The sequence below is a fragment of the Pseudorasbora parva genome, chromosome 25 (genome assembly GCF_024679245.1).
Source record: "Pseudorasbora parva isolate DD20220531a chromosome 25, ASM2467924v1, whole genome shotgun sequence".
Taxonomy (NCBI): Eukaryota; Metazoa; Chordata; class Actinopteri; order Cypriniformes; family Gobionidae; genus Pseudorasbora; species Pseudorasbora parva.
Window position 1 is genome coordinate 22706250 of NC_090196.1, and position 23900 is coordinate 22730149.

A 23900-nucleotide genomic window follows, 5' to 3' on the forward strand; every position below is an offset into this window, starting at 1 on the left:
ATTCAAATTGCCTATCCAATCAGTACGATATGTATATGAACTACAGTACAGTATATGAAACAGAACTTCAAAGTTAGAGCTTCATCTATGACATCTGGATGTAAAACTCATTCTGCGACCTTTATTTTTAACAGTTCAGACCCAAAGATTCTCCTAGAAAGTTTCCCTGCTGCACTCAATCTCAGCTCTCTGGCCCTGGGGTGCAATTGATTTTTTCCCCCCCGAATTGTTATTGATTTTTTTTTCCTTCATATTCTCCTATTGACAGTGTATTCTGTTGTATGACGCCAATAACCTCTGTTTATTGACTGGTTAAACAGAGTTGACTTCAAATCACTAACGGTATAGCATTGAGTACATACCTGTTTGTACAAGGCGCAAATATGGAGAGCAGTATTTCCAGATGCATTTTCCACACTCATGTCCGCTCCGTAGAACAAGAGGTGCTCCAGGTGCTGGACGTGGCCGTATCGACAAGCCTAACAAACAAATGAGAACCACTAGTTTTACACATCATTTTTGTGAGCAAAATAAGAATCTTGTAACAGATCCTGCTGGAAGAAAATCTTTTGTGAACCTTAAAAATTCATACAGTCGCCTACGACAGATCCAAGTCTTTTGAAACATAAAAACATCATTAAGCCTTCAGTACGCGGTCTTCTCATATTACATCAAGTGTCTGAAAGTAAACCCTACATGCTGCCTTTCCATTTTCCCAGCAGAGTTTGATCAAAAACACCACAGAAATAATATGACTGGCATCCTGCAGTCCTCCTGTCAAAACACTAGATGTCAGTACGCCGTCACAACAGAAAGACCTGATGATTTGCTCACGTTAAACTAGTTTGATCTCCTAACCTGTCTATTAATTAAACAAAGCTGCTGTCATATAAAACTGCAGCTCTTTTATAACTTCCACCACTTAACTCCACAAAGCATACATTACCCCACGCAGCCACACTCAACATTTTTAACCAACAAAGCTTTAAGATTCTTTTCATTGTTAAATGTCATCAGCTAACTACTCATAATGTGAAAGATAACTCCACCTGGTGTATCTCGTGCCAGCCGTTCTCATCATGGCAGGCGACGCTGGCATGGGCACGCAGTAGGACCTCGCAGCAGCTGGGGTCTCCACCTACGGTCACTGTATGGTAGAGGGGAGTCAAACCCTGACTGTCCTTGTAGTCTGGAGATGCTCCCAAATCCAGCATAGTCTACAAAAGAAAGAGACGTAGGATTAGGTTTCAGCTAGACAGGGAGAATACATCAATTACAGTTTAATGGAGATGTTTTAGCGGAGAAAGGTCTTAAAGTGTGAAATGAACTACTTTTTCTTGTCTGCTGCCCTTCACATCACAGCTCAAGGTAGTTTCTAGTGACGGATTCAAGAGAGTGTGCAAAGACCTTTCAAAAAAATAAAAAACTCACGCGTGGCAAGCCAAATTAAAAATACAATTTGTGCAAACTAACCCTTTACTTTTGTTGTAACTTATTTAGGTTAATTTAGTGATGTTAAATAATATATTTGAGTTCAATTAATTTACACTAACATTAAAAAGTTACGGGTTTTTTTGACGGCTGTATTTATTTAATAAAAAAATACTGTAAAAACACAAATATTTGTCATATATTATTACAATTTAAAATAACTTTTCTATTTTAATGTATTTTCAGCATCATTACTCCACTCTTCAGTGTCACATGATCCTTCTGAAATGATTGTAATATGCTAAATTGGTGAATAAAAAAGGTTAAAAGATCAACAGTATAAATCTCTTTACCGTCACATTTGAGCTAATTTAATGCATCCTTGCTGAAAAAAAGTAACAATTTCTTTAAATAAATGAATAAATACTTACTTAAACGATTGAACCGCAATGTGCATCAGAACAAGCACCTTGAACTATTATAATCGATCATTAAACAGACACTTAACATCTTTTTAGCCAAACATAACAAATCTGAACTTGTAAAACCTACGAATTTAAAGTGATAGTTCACCCAAAAGTAAAAATTATGTCATTAAAAACACAAAATAAGATATTTTGAAGAATGTTGGTAACCAGCTGATGGTAGCCATTGACTATTTGTAACCCTGGACCACAAAACCTGTCATAATGATAATATTCATAATCAATTTAAATTTTTTGAAATTGAGATGTATACATCATATAAAAGCTGAATAAATAAACTTTCCATTGATGTATGGTTTGTTAGGATAGGACGATATTGGCTGAGATACAACTATTTGAAAATCTGGAAACTGAGGGTGCAAAAAAAATCTAAATATTGAGAAAATCGCCTTTAAAGTCCTTAGCAAGGCATATTACTAATATTAAATGAAATGTTTAAATATTTATGGTGAGAAATTTAAAAAATATCTTCATGGAACATTATCTTAACTTAATATCATAATGATGTTTGGCATGAAAGAAAAATATAAAATTTGGACCCATACAATGTATTTGTTGGTTTTGGGGTCTAGGATGACATTTGTTAAAAATTGACTGTTTTCCTACTATGGAAGTCAATGGCTACCGTCAACTGTTTGGTTGCCAGCATTCTTCAAAAATATCTTCTTTTGTGTTCAGCAGAAGAAAAAAACTCATACAGCTTTGGAACAACTTCAGGGTTAGAGAATAAATGAGGACAACATTTTAATTTGGCGTGAACTATTCCTTTAAGTAAACATGTAATATAAATATGTATGTAAAATAATACATATGCATGTAAACAAATGTGCTGGATTTTTAAAATTGGCATGACAATGTCTAGGTTTTTATAAAATTTTATATAACCAAGCAGTTTTATAACTGCATGACTAAAAGTACATTTGAGTTCCTAACTAAATGACTACAAGCTCTTTTTTTTCCTACTAACATAACGAAACCCAGCCTCTCCAGTAATGAAAATAGTTAATCTATGGCTGTAACACTATAAAGAGACATAATCTAAGATCCTTTTTAAATAATCGGCCTGCAAGCAATATATTGCAAGCACAACGGCAGAGAGGAAATTGTGTTTTACAATATTCAGGGCAGAAAACTGTAGTACATCAGCAGTATTATTTCCAATTGTTGTCAAGAGAAGGAAAAAAAAAAAACAATTACTGATTCCTTAAAAACAAACAACAACAAAAAACAATACAGAGTGTGCTTTGAATGAAAGTAAACTGTCATGGTAATAAATGTACCCTGTGTAAACTCAGCAGGGTCACTGACACCATAAGACATCACTGTACTGCTCTGTTTTAGATCAGCAGAAGTCATTCTTTTAAAAAAAAACTAAATGACAAACAAAGCTGAAGATCACTCTAACACAGCCATAAACTCATGCCGCCGCTCAGGATGAGGTCATTTATTACCTTAAGAGCTATCTGGTTCTTTGCCCTGGCAGCTTTGTGCAGGGCAGTCATCCCATCTCGAGAGCGGAAATCTAAATGAGCCCCGTCGTTTTTCAATGTAACGATAATCTCCATCATATTGTCCAGGTGGGCCGCGAGGGTTAGTGGTGTCTCTGCAGACCAGAAGTGCAAAAAACAAGTTTATTATCATGCATAATGTAAACCTCTTTTAATACAAGCAAGACATTAATCAAGGGATTTACATGTTTCATCAAAACAATAATTAGACATGTACAATATACTGGATTATATACTGGTATACACAGTAGTGAGAAACAAAGTAAAAATGATATGATATACAAACATTGTGAGATTATGATTGTGACTATTTGTGACTTTAGACAATGTAAATATAAAGTTAAATAAAAATGTAAATAAACTTCCATGTTTGGGGTCAGTACGAATTTAATACTTTTATTATTTTTTTATTAATTAATTAAATAATTAACACTTAATCAGCAAGGACACATGACAGATACAAAATGAAGACAGAATAGACAATTATAATGTTACAAAAGAGTTCATGTAGCCTTCTATTATTCATAGATCCTTGAAAATATATTTTGCTTTCACAAAAATATTAAGCAGCACAACAGTTTTCAACATTGATAATAATAATAAATATTTCTTGAACACTAACTAAATCAGCATGTTAGAATGATTTCTGAAGGATCATGTGACACCGAAGACAGGAGGAACGATGCTAAAAATTCAACTGTTGCCAAACATATAACATGCTAAAAACATGATAATCACTGCAATATTGATTCAATTACTCTCTTAAAAAGTGTGTCTTTTAAAGGAACACTCCACTTTTTTTGAAAATAGGCTAATTTTCCAAGTCCCTTACAGTTTAACAGTTGAGTTTTACCGTTTTTGAATCCATTCAGCCGGTCTCTGTATCTGGCAGTAGCACTTTTAGCACATAGCTTTGCATACATTATTGAATCGGATTAGACCATTAGCATTGCACTCAAAAACGACCAAAGACTTTCACTATATTTTCCTATTTAAAACTTGACTCTTCTGTAGTTACATCGTGTACTAAGACCAACGGAAAATGAAAAACAAAATTTTTTTAGACCAATATAGCTAGGTACTATTTTTCTGCGTAATATCACTGTGCTGCTGCACCAATGGCATGGCAGCAAAGTTCCCTGATTATTACACAGAAATGAGAGAATAGTCTATAATTGGTCTAAAAATCTCAACTTTAAATTTTCCGTTGGTCTTAGTACACGATGTAACTACAGAATAGTAATGTTTTAAATTGGAAAAATATTATGGTATTATTATATTCTAAGTCTTTGGTCATTTTTGAGTGTGATGCTAATGGTCTAATCTGATTCAATCATGTATGCTAAGCTATGCTAAAAGTGCTACCGCGAGATACAGAGATCGGCTGAATGGATTATAGCGGCAGTATATAAGCGGCAGTATATAACTTTTCCATCCGCTAGAGGGCGCCTATTCAAAACAAAGGCGTAGTTTGATGATGTGTAGTTTGAGCTCAAAATCTTGGGACATGTTGTCTTCACCTCACAACCAGTGGAAAAGAATCGGGCTAGCCCACGGGCAGAAATCATGTTCATGGATGCGGTTATTAACGTTACTGTAGTATGAAGCAGAGCAGGACCGAGTGTTGAGGAGCTGAGCAAGGCCGCTGGAGCAATTGTAGCCGAACACACGGCTCACGAGCAGCAGGACTTATATTATGACGGGACACAGTCGCTGACGCCATTTCCACTTCTCCGGTCATGAGTATAAGGTAACACAGCTCTGTTTAGCATATTAGATATATTTAAGTGTTTTTTAAATTATGTTATTACATATTGTGCATGTGACGCATGTAAAGCGTTTCTGCTGGAAACTGAGGGTAATGCAGATATGAAGCAATTGACAGGCGACTCCCTCAGACGTCCCGGTTCATTGGTTAAAATAGCGTTTTTTTCACAATTTAAAAATAGTTGGAAACATTTGGGATATTGTAAGAACTCAACTGAACAAAATATATAACACTGGCCTAGTGGTTTTGGGATATTTTACAGCAAAAATACTACATAGTGCACCTTTAAGCATTTGCCAATTTAAATCCAAACAGCGACTTTTTTTTTTGGCTGAGCAGTGTATATAGTCTATGAATATATAGTTATAGGATTGCTTTTAGCATAATTTATAATATCAGCCATCATATCCGTTATCAGACAAAAACTGTATAATTATCTCTAATGGTATTGGTGCATTTCTAACAATGCATGGCATGCAAAATAGGACAAAACCACTGGATTAAATCAGTGTGTTAATATTCTAAATATGAACTGCTGAGATATAATTTAATGGGTCTGACCAAACAGTATTGATTAAGAAAAGTAATCAAATCAAAAACAATAAAACTGAATAGGTCCTGAATAGCCATTTATGGGCAATTTTGGAGATTATCTGATATGGAATCCCCTACCACCAGTGTCAGGGTCATGATAGTTGGGGTCCAACCCTCTCTCCAACATCTTGGCAACTTTGTCCACCTGATGATGTTGGATGTAGTCCATAAATTTTCTCAGGTTGACCTTGCAGAAGGAGTGAGAGAAAACGAGAGAGCAGGTGAGGTGAAACAAGAAACATTGACAGCTAATGATTGAGGAGGAAGTTAACAAGTGTTGAAAATGCACAGTTGACGAGAGTGTGAAGGGTCTCTGCTCACTTCCTCTCATGGTGAGATCTCTGGGACACGCATGCCACGATACAAGGCTGGATAAAAATAGATAGGAGAGCAGCTCCCAGTACAGAGACATCAGAGAGAGGAAGAGAGAGGGAGAGAGAGAGAGAGAGAGAGAGAGAGAGAGAGAGAGAGAGAGAGAGAGAGAGAGAGAGAGAGAGAGAGAGAGAGAGAGAGAGAGAGAGAGAGAGAGAGAGGGAGAGGGAGAGGGAGAGGGAGAGGGAGAGGGAGAGGGAGAGAGAGAGAGAGAGAGAGGGAGAGGGAGAGGGAGAGAGAGAGAGAGAGAGAGAGAGAGAGAGAACAGCTGATTTGGCAAGGCAAAGAAATACGAGCGATCTACGGCATGCTACAAACACAGATCAACACACGTCAATGCTAACGCACAACCAAGCACATGCAAAGGCCTCCAAGAAGTAAGAGTATTTGCCAAAGCTGTACACAATATTAGAGTTTGCATTATTTAACTTCTGGATTCTGTTTTACCAACACACGCTTACAATAATTCACACCTTGTTGCCAGCTCACAACTTTAAACTCATTAAGCTAACTACAAATTTGATGCAAAGACTTTATATATAGAAGACGGTGCACTCTGATTACTTGTGATTGGGAGATGTGGAAAATAAGCCCCTCCTTCTAAATGAAAGTCATTGCGTCACTGCAGCTACCCTTAGAAGCTCTGGTTGCTATAGAAACAAGCAGTGTTCTGAGACGTGTGATTAGGACTGTGCATGCGCATTATCATTTCTAATGATTCGTGCTTTCAGAAACAAAATGTATTAGACAGTTGTCAGATTTCATTGGTGATTTCAAATATGAACTTCAAACGTTAGCTTGGCGAACAGTTTTGGAGAATTTTGTTTCCCCGTTCAAAAAGATAGGAGCTGCACTTGCATGCCTGAGGTGTTTCAAAGATGGCCGCCAAGTGAAATGACTTGTCTTAATGAAACTTAGGTAAATGTCACCTAGTGCAGCAACAACATTAGCTCTCCTACACTAGTGTTTTATCAGTGTTAGTCTACAAAAATCCTCTAAAACTTGTTTTATTCATTCAAAAATATTAGTAAATATGAACAAAAAAACCTGTTACACAAAGGGGATTTGTTTATCATGGGAAAACCCAGACAACTTCCTGCAAATTTAGATTTGCTCTGCAAGTAGTCTGGCAAAGAGCCCATTCAAACCCATTTCTAATCCGTCGAAATCCCTGCACCAATCAGAAACGTTGAGGCGGGTTTTACACGATGACGACAGCGCAGCGACGGTGAAGCAGGATGCCGCCGTGGAACATCACTCGTTCGAATCAGCTATCGCATCTGTTTTAAGCAATTTAAGTTTTTCCTTTTCGTTAAAACCCGAGCAAAGAACAACACTCGGCTACCAGATGTGGATTACACCGGCTACTGAGATGAGGAGTATGGGGAGTGTAATCATGTGCTAACACCACCCAGCAGCTCTGGATCGGGCCTTTCTGTGCTTATCTCCTCACACTATATCAGGTAATCATGTAAAAAAATGTAAATAAATAACTAGCGTAACATCTGATAATGTTCTAACACATCTAAAATGACTTAATTTGAATAAAGTTTGTGAACCACAATTTTCCAAAGACTCATCAATATTATTGCGTTCTAATCGCGATACAAATGCCTTACAATGGGGCAAATGCGATCAGAGCTTGATGTTTTCTGTTCGACCATCAATCCAAGATGTTTCAGTCGGTCTGAGATGCTTAGGTTTTCCAAATTTTGCAAAAATGTTGATGAAGTGTCGGTGGACACCAGCTATTATGATAATTATTTCACAACAACGGCAAAAGTCATCAGAAGTCATTGCAACATCTTCCTAGAAAACACAAACAGAATTGCTGTCAGAGTCTCAGATGTTTCTCTGTCACTCTGTATACATTATCGTCCGTTGGTGACGCCCCTTTGGAAGCTTATGTCACGACTGAACATTAGTGATTGGTTATGGCAGATCATACAAATGAAATATATGAGAGTCTGGTAGGACCAGACTAGGATTTTCCCAGCCTGGTCTCACAGAATTCTGTGAAATCAACACGGACCTTTAACTCAAAAATCCGTAGTAGTTTCACGGAATCGCTGAAAATTTCGTGATGGGTTCACGGAAGTGATGCCTATGTAAGTCAATGACAGGCAGCATCCGTGGTCCACACACGGATTCCCAACACACATTTAATTATTTGCGCTTGTAAAAGTAGACATGATTTTATGTATATTTATAGCCTACTTTTATATTTCGGAGCAACTAACTCCATTCCTACCCTAAACCTACCCACTCAACAATATAAAACACATAACAGGCAAATAAATGTACAGTCAGTTATTTATTGCAAAAACGGACCAGAAACAGTATAGAAGTATTAACTCATGTTGCATTCCGAGTCTTCTGAAGTCATAGGATATCTATAAATGAGAAGAGTCAGTATTCTTCAGTTATTACAGTTTTCCATGGATTAAGCCAATAAAATTAATTTGAATGGGTCAGATCAGGTAGAATCTTTAAAGGTGCTGTATTTAATTGTACTAAAACATAAAAATACCATAATACACTTACAGGGAGTGCAGAATTATTAGGCAAATGAGTATTTTGACCACATCATCCTCGTTATGCATGTTGTCTTACTCCAAGCTGTATAGGCTGGAAAGCCTACTACCAATTAAGCATATTAGGTGATGTGCATCTCTGTAATGAGAAGGGGTGTGGTCTAATGACATCAACACCCTATATCAGGTGTGCATAATTATTAGGCAACTTCCTTTCCTTTGGCAAAATGGGTCAAAAGAAGGACTTGACAGGCTCAGAAAGTCAAAAATAGTGAGATATATTGCAGAGGGATGCAGCAGTCTTAAAATAGCCAATCTTCTGAAGCGTGATCATCGAACAATCAAGCGTTTCATTCAAAATAGTCAACAGGGTCGCAAGAAGCATGTGGAAAAACCAAGGCACAAAATAACTGCCTGTGAACTGAGAAAAGTCAAGCGTGCAGCTGCCAAGATGCCACTTGCCACCAGTTTGGCCATATTTCAGAGCTGCAACATCACTGGAGTGCCCAAAAGCACAAGGTGTGCAATACTCAGAGACATGGCCAAGGTAAGAAAGGCAGAAAGTCGACCACCACTGAACAAGACACACAAGCTGAAACGTCAAGACTGGGCCAAGAAATATCTCAAGACTGATTTTTCTAAGGTTTTATGGACTGATGAAATGAGAGTGAGTCTTGATGGGCCAGATGGATGGGCCGTGGCTGGATTGGTAAAGGGCAGAGAGCTCCAGTCCGACTCAGACGCCAGCAAGGTGGAGGTGGAGTACTGGTTTGGGCTGGTATCATCAAAGATGAGCTTGTGGGGCCTTTTCAGGTTGAGGATTGAGTCAAGCTCAACTCCCAGTCCTACTGCCAGTTTCTGGAAGACACCTTCTTCAAGCAGTGGTACAGGAAGAAGTCTGCATCCTTCAAGAAAAACATGATTTTCATGCAGGACAATGCTCCATCACACGCGTCCAAGTACTCCACAGCGTGGCTGGCAAGAAAGGGTATAAAAGAAGAAAATCTAATGATATGGCCTCCTTGTTCACCTTATCTGAACCCCATTGAGAACCTGTGGTCCATCATCAAATGTGCGGTTTACAAGGAGGGAAAACAGTACACCTCTCTGAACAGTGTCTGGGAGGCTGTGGTTGCTGCTGCACACAATGTTGATGGTGAACAGATCAAAACACTGACAGAATCCATGGATGGCAGGCTTTTGAGTGCACTGAAAAAAATTACTTTGTGGTATTGTAAAATCTATTACATTAATTCATGTAATTTATACATTGTAAAATCAAGATTAAGTTGGAACTATATATCATGTAAAATTTACACAATTTATTAATGTAATAAATTAACTGAGAAGAAAGAGTACATTTTACCATATATTTACAAATAGTATTTAATGTTTTATAGTCACAGCACATTCACCTAAAAATACTAAGTAAATTTTAATCTGAAAAGCAAAGTGTGTTTGAATCTGCCCGCCCCGTTTTTGTTGTTGCTCAAAAAGATTCTGGTTCAGTGGCAGAGACGGTCGGTTTGGGATGTTGCTTTTACATGGCTGACTTATTCTGGGTAAGTTCTGACCTTTCTATTTTAGATTTGTGATAACGATGTACTTCGTTTTGATGGTTTGATTATTGCATAGACGTTACGGTTTAAAATTGACTAAAAGTGAGTTTTAATCACAATAACGGTAGCTAAAGCATTATCCACTTCTATAAAGTTGAGACTGGTGTTTAGTCAAAGATAGAGGGGATTAAATGTAGTTAGCCACGTTCTTGTAGAAAAAGTCACCCTGTCTGGTTAACTTCAAAATAATTTAATGTTAGCTGGCCGTGATTAAGTGCTGGCTGCCTGTGTGTGTGTCCTCTAGCTAATGTTAGCATTTTTTTAAAGTGTCTAAGTTAGTTGTTTTTATATCCACTGAAAATTTCACAGCAATTATTATATCAAAGCATAAGTTAGTCTGCACTCTGCACTAAAGAAGGAAAGTTTGGATGGCAGGTGAACTCTGATACCAAATAAGCATTGATGTATAACGTTAGCAACAAGTGCATGAATGTCAGCAATTCTATTTTAGTGAGCTAACGACATGAAGGTCCGGTCACCTTTTTAATGAAAATAAAATGTAATGTTATAAATGTAATTCTGTTTCTTAAATGGAATTGTGTTCTTTCTTTCTTACAAACTGTATGCAGGAGGACAGTCGCAGTGTTGCCGCTGAACATATCCTTAAGATGGTCGTCCATGGAGCTGATCGAGAGGATCCAGTCGATGAATGAGCATTAAGGAAAAGTGACCATTCTGTTTCAGCTGGACTATGCATGTGCTCGTCATTAAAGGGTTAAGTTAGTTCAGTTCAGTCTAAAATGAAATGTCTGTCATTAACTCCTCTCCCTAATGTCGCTCCACACCCGTAAGACCTCCGTTCATCTTCACACACAGTTTAAGATATTTAATATTTAGTCCGAGAGCGTATGCAAGTGTATGCACACTATACTGTCCATGTACAGAAAGGGAATAAAAACATCATCAAAGTCCATATGTGACATCAGTGGGTTAGAGTCTCTTGAAGCATCCAAAATACATTTGGGTCCAAAAATGACAAAAACTACGACTTTATTCAGCATTGGCTTCTCTTCACCGTTTGAATCTTTATTTGACGATTGAACACAAACACGGAAGAGAAGACAATGCTGAATAAAGTCGTAGTTTTTGTTATTTTTGGACTCAAATGTGATACATTTCATATTTGGCTGAACTAACCCTTTAATGTTAGTTATGCCACTGTTGGCTGCTGATGTTTAGTTGAACCATACATGGTTAATTCTACAGTTATTGTAAATTATAATGAATGTACCTTAACTACTTAATCAGTTGATGTGAACATTACTGATTTAATGGTTAATTGTAAATTTTGACATAATAAACTGTTCAACTTTATTGTATTTATGTGTGATTTGTGATAAATGTATTTGATGCAGAGAAAATTATTACATTTATTTGGTTTAAAATAGCAACATTTACATAATAATAGTGAGTAATATAAATTAATTCAACTAAGTAATTCAAAATGTCAAATGGACAAACATTATAAAATCTACTTAATTACTTCATAAGAGTAAATAATACAGATTTATAAAATTTACTTGATTACCTTTAATAAATACAACATGCTAAGTTAAATATAATTAAGTAACATTTACTTAATGTCTTTGCAAATGTTACATTTATAGTTAAGTACATTTTACTTGATATTGGCAAGTAAGCTGTACTTGATATCGCAGCAGTAAATTTTACTTAGAAAAACTGAGTGCAAATTGTTACAAAGATTTTATCAAGTAAATCTTACAAGTTGTTTTTATCAGTGTGTCCTTGCAAAGAAAGGTGGCTATATTGGTCACTGATTTGTTTTTGTTTGGTTTTTGAATGTCAGAAATGTATATTTGTGAATGTTGAGATGTTATATTGGTTTCACTGGTAAAAATAAATAATTGAAATGGGTATAAATTTGTTTTTTGTTAAGTTGCCTAATAATTATGCACAGTAATAGTCACCTGCACACACAGATATCCCCCTAAAATAGCTAAAACTAAAAACTAAAACTTCCAAAAATATTCAGCTTTGATATTAATGAGTTTTTTTGTGTTCATTGAGAACATGGTTGTTGTTCAATAATAAAATTAATCCTCAAAAATACAACTTGCCTAATAATTCTGCACTCCCTGTATATTGCCAAAAAGTTTTGGGACGTCTACCTTTACATGCACATGAACTTTAATGACATCCCATTCTTAATCTGTATGGTTTCATATGGAGTTGGCCCACCCTTTGCAGCTATAACAGCTCTATATAACAACTCTTCTGGCAAGGCTTTCCACAAAGTTCAGTTTATGGGAATTTTTGACCATTCTTCTAGAAACAATTTGCGAGGTCAAACACTGATATTAGACTAGAAGGCCTGGCTCGCAGTCTCCCCTCTAATTCATCCCAAAGGTGTTTGTGGTGTGACAGGCAGCGGGGCGAGGGATCGCGAGAGCGGGCCGGTGATTAATGTTCACGAGTGCCAGCTGCGTGGCACACCGGTCTCATTTCGCGGCCATGTGACGGGAGCATATAAGGAGGAGCAAGGGCTGCGGAAGACGAGAGAGGACCAGGCCTGGATTTTATGTTATGTTTTGTTTTTGTGTTATTATGTGTTTGTGGGCAGTCGTCCGTGAGGGGCTGCCCACGTTTTATTTTGTGTCTTTGCGGGCAGTCGTCCGTGAGGGGCTGCCCGCGGTTTTACTTTCATTTTGTTTATTTATTTTGAGTTAATAAATGTTTGTGAAACGTTCGCCGGTTCCCGCCTCCTTCCTTCCCATCTACGAACTGCGTTACAGTGTTCTATTGGGTTGAGGTCAGGACTCTGTTCCTGCCAGTCAAGTTCCTCCACACCAAACTCGCTTATCCATGTTTTTATGGACCTTGCTTTGTGCACTGGTGCGCAGTCATGTTGGAACAGGAAGGGGTCATCCCCAAACTGTTCCCACAAAGTTGGGAGCATGAAATTGTCCAAAATGTCTTGGTATTACAAAGCATTAAGAGTTCCTTTCACTGGAACGAAGGGGCCAAGCCCAACCCCTGAAAAACAATCCCACACCATAATCCCCCTCCATCAAACTTTACACTTGGCACAATGCAGTCAGGCAAGTATTGTTCTATTGGCAACTGCCAAACCCAGACTCGTCCATTGGATTGTTAGACAGAGAAGGGTGATTGGTCACTCCACAGAACACTACTCTGTCGCCACTGCTCTAGAGTCCAGTGGCGGCGTGCTTTACACCACTGCCGATGCTTTGCATTGCACTTGGTGATGTAAGGCTTGGATGCAGCTGCTTAGCCATGGAAACCCATTCCATGAAGCTCTCTTCTCATCATTCTTGAGCTAATCTGAAGGCCACACAAAGTTTGGAGGTCTGTAGCTACTGACTCTGCAGAAAGTTGGCAACTTCTGTGCACTATGCGCCTCAGCATGTGCTGACCCCGCTCTGTGATTTTACATGGCCTAACACTTTGAGGCTAAGTTGCTGTTGTTCCAAATTGTTTCCACTTTGTTATAATTCTACTAACAGTTGACTGTGGAATATTTAGTAGTGAGGACATTTTACAAATGCACACGTATCAACCTATCACGGTACAACGCTAGAATTTACTGAGCTCATGAGAGTAACCCATTCTTTCACAAATGTTTGTAGAAGCATCTGCATGCCTAGGTGCTTGATTTTATACACTTGTGGCCAAGGAAGTAATCAAAACACTCAAATTCAAGTTGCCAATTGGTGGAAAACACAGCATATTGCAGCCACTGAAGCCAGCAAACAAACTGGGTCAGAGATTGCAGATTCTACCTGACCTAAAAAGCCTCAGCATCTGTTTAAAAAGCTTTAGAGGCATATTAAAATGCAGATAGACGGTATGAGGCTTGTCTCCTTCGATTGTCAACTGCACTAATTCCTGTTGTGTGTACTCAATCTGGCAACCCACCTGATTATTGACTCTAAGGAGGAAGGGGCTGGGGATACAACTCCCTCCAATATTTCAACCACTAGCTGTCAATATTACATACTGCACCTTTGAAGTAACAAATTCACCTTTTCATAATGCAGTCTGATTTTAAAAGCAAACCCCACTAAGCATAATTATAATTCATTGACATTTAGTATGAAGTGGGGTGAATATCTGTTCCTCCGAAACAAAGATGTACACAAAGCCGTTCCTACGTCATCCATTGCAAACCCTGGTGGCTTACGGAGCTTTAATATAATAACTTATTAAGGGAGCTTGAAAGCTCAGAGCAATGAGAGGGAGAATTTTAAATGCTGAGGGAAGCAGTGTGGGGACGGAAGATAAATAGGCTGAGCAATAAAGACCGAGCACAGGACACACAGTGCTGGAAGAAGTCAGCAATTAAAACTTGGTTCGAAGCTTCGGGGCTGCTTTTGGGCGAGGATCGTGGAATAACCTCCACCGGTGATCGCAAAAACGTTCATGACCACAGAGCAAAAACTGGCCAAAACACTAAAACGTCAACATCAATGAACATCTCGACCCGAAAGTCAAAATATATGCAAATGCTCCGGCCCGCTGCATTATTTAGCAGCAGAATCTAAAATGAATCTTGTATGTTAGATATTCAATCCTAGCGACTGAATATAAAAAGCAAGATTTCAAATGTTTCTTTCCTGCTTTAACAGTCGTATCCCAAGACGCCCTCTTCTGCTTGCAATTAAGCAAATAGCTTCCATTTGATATGTATGTAAAAGACTAAATTATCATAACAGAAAACAAGTTAATCACCACCTGCGTGTCAAAAATAGACGTTTTTGATGAATATGCATTTGTAGGCGAATCTACATATGTCATAGCACAATATTTATTACAAAAAATTAAGTCTCACCTGTGTGTGGAGTTTTTCGATTTGCTTTTCATTGACGTTTGGTTGCTTGTAAACTCTGCTCTTGTAGCGGAACTGCAAAATTAAATCACATTGGTTTAATTTGGTAATTAATATCCTCTTTTTTTAAAATATAATATAATAAACATTTTGACAAATACGCCTGAAATAATATTGCAAAACATTTTTTACTACTGAGTAAAAAAAGACTACTTTTGTATTACAAATATAGCATACATTAACTTAGAATTATATTCTATTTCATATCAAAGTACTATAGTATTATCATGTTACCAACACGCTTTTGTAAGCGAGAGAACATATAAATAAGCTTGATAATGTTTTAAAATAATTTTAGAATCTTTAGCTCAAACAAATTATAAAATAGAAATATGTTTCATTATACTCCATTTGCAGCTCTTTTTGGCTGGTCGCTGCCTTGATAGTGATATGATTATATCAGGCCCTGAGGCTTGAATGAACATACAGGAGAACTACAAAGGTTCCTGTTACACCAGCCTGACATCAGCCTTTTCACAGAGAGAGCTGAGAATGCTCCTGTACAGAAAGCACATCTTAGGAAGGACTCCGGCCTTATAACGCTGCATCGGTTGCAATTTAGAACAGTTATCATCACTGTCAAAACCATTTTGTCATTGTGATGCATCCTTGACATGGATAATAAATATGAATGGATATTTCATACTCACATTACACATTTTTATTCCTTATATTAGTTTTTTCATGTTGATTACCAAAGAAACTTTTATTCGTTCCTTTAATTGTAAAAAATAAATAAACACAATTTTAAAAAAATTGCAATACACTTACAATGGAAGTCTATGGGGCAATTATATTACAATTATTTTGATAATCATTAATGATTATCACAGAAAACAAATCTAATGTTCGTTTATGAAAAAAAGCATAAATTATAAATATGCATGGTCCTTTTTATGATTCACAATTTTTTTTGAATTACTTATTGTTCATTTTGATTGCCACAGAAAACCATTTTGATTTGTTCCTTAATTTAAAAAAAATTGGTCTCATTTGTTAACATTAGTTAATGTGTTTTCAAAGAAGTGATGAACTGAGAAATCAACTTTCCCTTGAGCCTTTGCTATATAAAAGGTCATGGTAATATGAGAATATCCTGTAAGGTTCAGAGCTGAAAACTTCCTTGTTAGTAAAAGAAAAGCTTTTATAGACACCAGGCCCAGAAAACAGGCCGCCTCTGTGTGTACGCTGCTTCTGTAACCCCGCCCACCGACTCGTGGAGCTAAACGAGCAATAAACATGTCGAAGATAGAAAGAGAATCGTTTGTAAACGAGACACAGGGGGACACTGGATTTGCAGACATATTGAGATGAGATTAGGGACTTTAAGCAACAGCCACTGATGGAACGGCAACGGCGTTCTGGCGTTCTATTGCGCATGCGCGACTTTAACTGCTACTTCGTGACGTTCTACTGTAACCGTCTACAACGGGAGAACAGCTGATTTGCCGTAGTCATTAATACGTGACAGATTAGATAAGTAAATATAGTTATGTGGCATTTTAATTGTATCTGTTTATAATTTAATGCCAAAAGCAACCATTTCCTTGCTTTTTAAATTACATGTTTCTTTATATTTGGTCAAATTATGTTAAATGAACCATTACGCCGTCTCTTTATTGTTGCTTAGTGATTTTTGCGTTCTTTGGCTACGGCAGTTAAAAGTTTATTTCCGGTCGCTGTTGCCGTTCCATCAGTGGCTGTTGCTTAAAGTCCCTATTAAAACACAATGCTGTGCCTTCTATATTGGATCCGACAGGAATGGTGCAGGACACTCATGTGAGTAAAATGTGTTTTTGTATGTGATAGTATTACATTGTGACAGTACGTATTGATTATGTGTACGTGTCTAACAGAAAATACCTTAGCACGCTGTCACAGGCTGGAGAATCCCTTATTTTTTGGTTCATTGCGATTTGGGATGAGAACCGATCAGATAGGACATGTAATGTTACGGGCCAGTGCTCGCAAATCCCAACATCCCGGGGCTATGTGTTTTTCAGACCAAAACGTAAGCACGTCGGCAGGCCGGTGAATTTTAAATAGTGAAATAACATTTATTTCTTGATCTGCGTTGTTCACTCTCTTGACTTTATATTTGAAGAGAGTTAGGTGGGTTCGCACTTTTATCCACCAATTGAACAGGCCAAGTAATAAAAAAATTAATCAACCGTGGGTGGATAAGAGATAAATCATTGTGTTTGTTTGATAAATACGTTTTGAGAGGCCTGTCAGAGAATTACTCCGGTTGCCGATTTCAAAACAATCCCTCCCGTGAACTGACAGGGGAGTTGAAGCTCATTAAATATGCAAATCTTGTCCAATCCTAGCCGTGGGCGTTTACTTCCAAGTCTCCAGTGCGGCACGCCCATCAAAACTAAGGATAGATTTATTATTATAAATGATCTATTACTTATTAGTTAAGATATTTTTGAATGTAAAAAACGTACAAACGTCATTAGTTGACCTCAGACAACAGTATAAAAAAAGCCAGTTCATGACACCTTTAACTAACAAACTAACAGTAAGTGATATATTATTCTTTTAACATTTATGAATCTTATATTATAAATATATTATATATTATAAATAAATTATTGTTAATGTTAGTTAATAAAAATACAAATGTTCATAGTTTGTTCAAATTAGTTCACAGTGCATTAACCAATACAAACAAAAACATCAGATTTTTAAAAATGATTAGTAAGTGTTTAAATGAACATTAACTAAAATTAATAAATCCTGTAGATATAGTTAACTTATGTTAACAAATGAAACCTTATTGTAAAGTGTTACCAAATAAATAAAACAATAATTGCAATAATGCATTTTCAATGAAAGTCTACAGGGACGTTTTTAAAAGCTTAAATCTTAAAGTTAAAGCTCATATATATATAATAAAGCTTATATAAAGCGAATATATATTAAAGCTCATATTTAATAAAGCACTAAAAATGTATTGTTTTGTACAAAGATGTGTGCTATTTGAGTGTTAAAGTTGCCTAAATCTTCCCACTAGTGACATGACTACTATTCAAGGCAGATTAACTTCTATTTAGGCATCTACCAGCATAATCCCTATGGATGTTTGTGGAAGTACTTTGCAGATAGTGATGTCTCATGTCCCTTTCTGGCATCCTTGCATGCATTGTGCCAAAGTTACATCATGGATCGAGCCTAAGTTGACTAAGAAACATTCAAGCAACAAGCTAGCCAAGGCGTTACCTCAAGGCTCGGAACGCCTTTATTAGAGGATAGCGGATAGTCTCTCAGGGGTCGTTCTTCCTCCAGGAAACCACTCTCCCTCCCATCCACGGCCGGCTGGAAGAGCCCGTAGTTGAGCACATCCCTCAGACTCTGTGTGAGTGTACACAGGATCTGCTGCTTAGCAACCCATACTGTGGCATCAGGACTGAACCTCATGGATTTCTGGCAAAGCCACAGAGAGAGACAGACAGAGAAACGCTCTATCAGGCCATAGCAGGTGTGCAGATTAACTAGGAGAAAAGATTTGTGTTCTGAGGGAGGAAAGAACTAAAGAAAACACAAACAGTGCTATTTGACATTATCTGCTGTTGGTTGACCGACAGAGACATTTTATAATAATTAAAATAAGTAGTATTATTATAATACTAGGTTGTCATTTCATTTTTTTCATGAACCTTCTCTTTGACCCTAATAAATAAACATAATAGCTCTAAAGGTGCAGTCACATTAGCGAAATTCTGGCAACAAAAATTGACTATTGTCAGTATTGTGGTGTATGAAACAAAGAAGTCACCATCAGTGTGGAAAAATCATTCACTCTTAAATGAAGTTCCCGATCACAAGGATTCCTACACTCTCAAAATAAAAAATTAAATGTTTTTACCTTTTAAGGAACAAATGGCCATTACTGGGGGTGGTACTCATAAGGGTCCATTTGTGTACCTCTAAATAGAGGAAAACAATGGTATATTTGTACCCTAAGGACTAATTGTGTATACTTTTAAAGGTACAGTTCCCCACAGAACAGAATGGTACCTCCATTGTACCTTTGTTTTTGAGAGTGTATTGAAATTATTGGATTTTAACATGCACAAAAATTCATTAAACAATGATAAATGTGACCGCACCTTAACTATACCTTTAAAGGCACAAGAAATAGCATCAGTTTTGTGTCTTTTAGTGGATCGCTGTCGTCCCCTATACCTTTCAATAGGGAGGGGACCGCCAGTAGTGGTGTCTGAAACCATAGTGAACGTTATCAAGTACATTCGTCTAATCCCACAATGCACCGCAATAACGAGTCTACAACCAAAGTAACCTCAGTAATAATGCACAGTGAGTCATACACCGAATTAATTCCCAAGATGATGTTCGCAGCGGAATCAATCATCCATCCATTTTATAAACCGCGCTGGTCCACTGTAATATATACAGGTATATAAATTCATTTTTAATTGATTATTAAATTGTTTAATTACAGTTATGGCATGCTAATTTCCATGGTTAAAGAAATCTTTTCATTACTACTGGAGCTGCCAGTTTGCTACATTTCAAATAATTATTAAACAGCACAAATTATGCAAAAGCAGCCCTTCCGGCGCACTCAAGTGTCCGAATTCACTCACTCGTTTTCATTCACTCCTTCAAGTGGATGATATTAGAGGAGTAATGTAAGGAATAGTGAATGGAGGGCGATTTCTAACAGCAGATTTATGCTTTGAGATCATTTATATGCAAATGAACTCCTAATTATTGACAAAATTCAGTCTTTTCCTTCAGGTAAAACAAATCATAAAAGTTGATGACTCATCCTGCACTTCACTGACTTTTGTCTAATTAAATGCTTTCTAGAACGACAATGTCCTTCATGCTAATGCAATCTGCAAAAAATTAGCATATTTAGCGTTTATTGACTAAAGTGTTGATATGACCCACCTGGGATACTTTGAAAGAATACTCTCATCATCTGAAAAATTGCATATTTTCAGTTACTGTGACTGAGACGGTATTGTTGACATGTGAATGCACAATATGGAAACCGGGATAATTGTAACACTCAATAAATGTGACACTAGAAATAACGCAATATGCTAACCATAACCTTATCAGCTATGTGCAAGCACAATTCAGTCCTCTGCCTCTTCCCAAAATAACAGTTTCAGTAACAACAGGCACATATATTTTTTAAGAACTTGTTTTGAGCAAGAGCAGTAAAAATGGCTTCTATTAGTGATTTTCAGTTTTATTTTTATTTCAATAAATTTAATTCTACAACATATTTAGCCTGATTTGGTTGCAAAATTACAATAAACAAACACATAAAATGACTGAAAAAGGCATGTGTCTACATTGCATGACAATGTCAGTTTTAACTTTACGAGTGTAATGTCAAAAATACTTGTTGCCTCTCCCAGTTGCATATGTTCCCATTGTTTGAGTCCACTAAAACCCAAACAGCTCTCTAGAGAAAGCCGAAGCTGTAAGAGGGAAGCAATTTCCTGTAATAATATAATTTTGAAAGATCCACATGGCTCAACAGCCTGAGGTCAAACATGAGTGTTTGTATGTGTGTGTGAACGCACAGACTGCTGCAGGTCAGGGATGACCACACAGATGAGAACTGTGTCTCGCAGGCTGTTGTCCAGTCGGCCACTGGTAGGTCGATCCAGCCTGGGAGGCTCATCTCGGGAACTGTCTGATTCTGAACTGGCTGAGTCCGAGAAACTCTGAGCCATTTCCTCCTCGCTAGACATGGGGCTCCGCGGCATGATCAACACTGCAGAAAGACAAAGTACAATTTACAATAAATTCCATGGCATGCATAATGCCTAAATTAGAAACTAAAGTAAACTAACTCAATTTAATTCAACAAAGATATTTACCAATAAATAAATGCCCAATATACTGGAATATGGGTATGGAAATGAATATTATTTGCTTGTATTTCATAGTAACATTCTAGCTTATATAAAATCAACAATGATTTCTAATGTAAAGATTATCATGGACTTAAATTGCAGCATATTAATATTACTAATTTCCAAAATACACCAAACATCACCTTTTTGTCTTTATAAAATGGCAGTGGAAAGAAATACAATTAAAAAATAATAATAATAAATAAATAAAATAATTTTTAATTAATTAAAAAAAAAAATACTGGCATTAACCAGAAAACAACTTGGAAAATAAAATAACTTTTTTTTACCAAAAATAAAATGCTGGAAAATAAAATAATGAATAATAATAGGAATATAAAGTGAAACATAAATAAAAATAAACGTTTATTTTATTTATTTTTATTAGCTTGAAAATAATACACATTTTAACCAAAAATGTTGGAAAATAAAATGGAGTAAAATAAAATCTTATACTGGATAATAAATATGCTGAATAACCTATAACACATAGGTAAATATCACAAACCACAACTAGAGACCTCTAGGTGGTTAAAATTATTCTTAAAGGTCATTTGACGGATCAGCCTTGGCCAGTCTAAGTGAAGTAATTTCAGAGTTATTATAGCATGATAAAAGATTGCCATGTGCACCAGTGAATCATGCACAATAAGAACATGAACATATTAATAAAGTAAAGAGATGCAATTTTAATTTCCTGTTGACTTCAGTGCTCAATATTCCCATACATAATATTTTTTTCAGGTCATATTTTTTTCCGTTAGCTCCGCTTGTTTATCTCTGTGGCCTTTTGTGAATTCACCGGGTTCACCGAATGTTCAGAACAGTCCCTAGCTGCCAAGACTGAGCGTGTCTATATATGTCTGTGGGTGACTTTAGGAGAACAGCAGTACACTGAAATGTCAGACTGTATATCATGTCATTTTCATATTTCTACTCTAGATCTTTTGGGTCTGCACTACCTTGCAGAGATAATTGAACTGACACTCACCTGAGAATGAAAAAGGCCTTGCTTATCACAAACGTTTGATAAATGAACAGATCAGCCATGTTTAACCTAACATGTACAGTAATGCTAAATCTTTATTTTCATTATATAAGTATTTGTATAAAGTAACGTAGCCATGCAGAGATTACATACAATCAATAATCATTTATTAGGTAAAGATTAGCATGCACTTCAAGATAACGCATATGAATTAATATATCTCTCAGTGGTGGAAATTAAAAAAAGTATTTTTACTTTGATACAGTACTTAAGTACATTTTTCAAGTATGTGTAAATAATCGGCGTATTATTATCTTGGGAATCTTTTACTTCACTATATTCCAAAGCATAATATTGTACTTTTTTAATATTGTAATGATCAAAAATGATCTAAAATAAAATATGAATTAATATACTGAAAATTAAAAGAGGTTACATTCAGATATAAGAAATATAGAAATATTTATTATGTGAAGATGAGCACGCATTTTAAAATGATGCATATGACATTTACATTTACGCATTTAGCAGACGCTTTTATCCAAAGCGACTTACAACCATAGACTGTAAAAAAATAGCTTACAACCGAGGAGGACAGGAAATGATGTCACGGAGAGGTGAAAAACGCAAAAAGTTCCTTAAAGGGTTACTTCAGCGATTAGCATATGGCTTTGTATCAGTAGAAACCCTGGAGTATATTCAAATTATTGTGCTTTCCCCCCTCATATCCCCCTGAGACAAGAGATTTATGCATTTTATTTCTGAAAAAATTCCTCCTATGATGCAAATTGCAGAATGCAGATTGACGATTGCAGCTACAGGCACTCATTTAAACGGAGCTATGGTGAGCAATGTAAGTCTTTTAACTTCTCAAATTAATTTCTATGAAAGTTAAGCTTGCAAAGGCATGAACTGAAACGCGCCAGACTGAACTCGCGTTGTGAATGTATGCCGCGAGTGTAGTCGCGATTACCTCAGCTCTCGTTAGTGCTCAGTGCTGTGATACTCGCGCGGTGACTCACTCATTATATTGAACAGACACGTTCAGTTTTTAATTGTAGTGTCTCCTCTAACTGAGTCACTGTAATCAAGTTGGTGGCGTTGGGAATGGTACAGGGCAGCGAAGCATTCTGGGAATTGTAGTCTTTCATCCCCATGGGACAAAAATACATTTTCTGTCTTTTCTCAGTCTAGAAGACACCAAATTCAAAAATAATTTCACATTTCTACTGCATTGATGACCCAGTTTAAATACAGATTCATCTTCTCAGTGCTGAAGTACCCCTTTAAATACAAAGTTTCGGACATTACTCAGAGTAGCATAAACTAGAATAGGGAGGGGATAGAGAGCATATGAATTATAATTATAATTCCCAAAATCCACCCTAAATCACCTTGAGTGGCCTATTATTTTGTATAATTTTATTTTTAAAATATTATATTAAAAATGTATATTATTCTTTATGACAACAATAGATCAAACAAATCATAATAAAATAAAACTAAGCAACAAATAGAAAAATATATACTAAAAAATAATTGGAATTAAAGAAGAAGAAAAAAACAGTGAGGTCTTGCATTCTAAACCTTTTTATTTTTAGCTCATTTTTAAATTCCACTTCATGGTTCACTGACTTTTGGATCCGAAACTATATTTTATTGGCTGTTGATTTATATATATTTATTACATTGGACTAAAGGTTTCCAAAAGGGACAGATGGAGATGTTTTCTGTTTTCTGTGCACACGGCATATTTATGAAGTATACAAGCGTTAGAGATCACAACAAGATTTTTGAATGAAAAACAAAATGTCTGGGTTGTCACGGC

General features: G+C 36.5%; 1 protein-coding gene across 2 annotated transcripts in view; it reads right to left on the reverse strand.

The window, feature by feature from the left end:
- Window positions 1-23900, reverse strand: part of shank2b (SH3 and multiple ankyrin repeat domains 2b) — a 128924-nt gene that overhangs the window by 87319 nt on the left and 17705 nt on the right. For both annotated transcript variants that reach the window (XM_067436154.1, XM_067436153.1), the window contains exons 2-8: window positions 20749-20942; window positions 18404-18607; window positions 15122-15193; window positions 5865-5973; window positions 3368-3519; window positions 1050-1217; window positions 363-479 (exon numbers count right to left, since the gene is read on the reverse strand). In XM_067436154.1, the coding sequence (XP_067292255.1) occupies window positions 363-479; window positions 1050-1217; window positions 3368-3519; window positions 5865-5973; window positions 15122-15193; window positions 18404-18607; window positions 20749-20934 (1008 nt within the window). In that variant the 5' untranslated portion in view covers window positions 20935-20942. The remainder of the gene's footprint in view (window positions 1-362; window positions 480-1049; window positions 1218-3367; window positions 3520-5864; window positions 5974-15121; window positions 15194-18403; window positions 18608-20748; window positions 20943-23900) is intronic.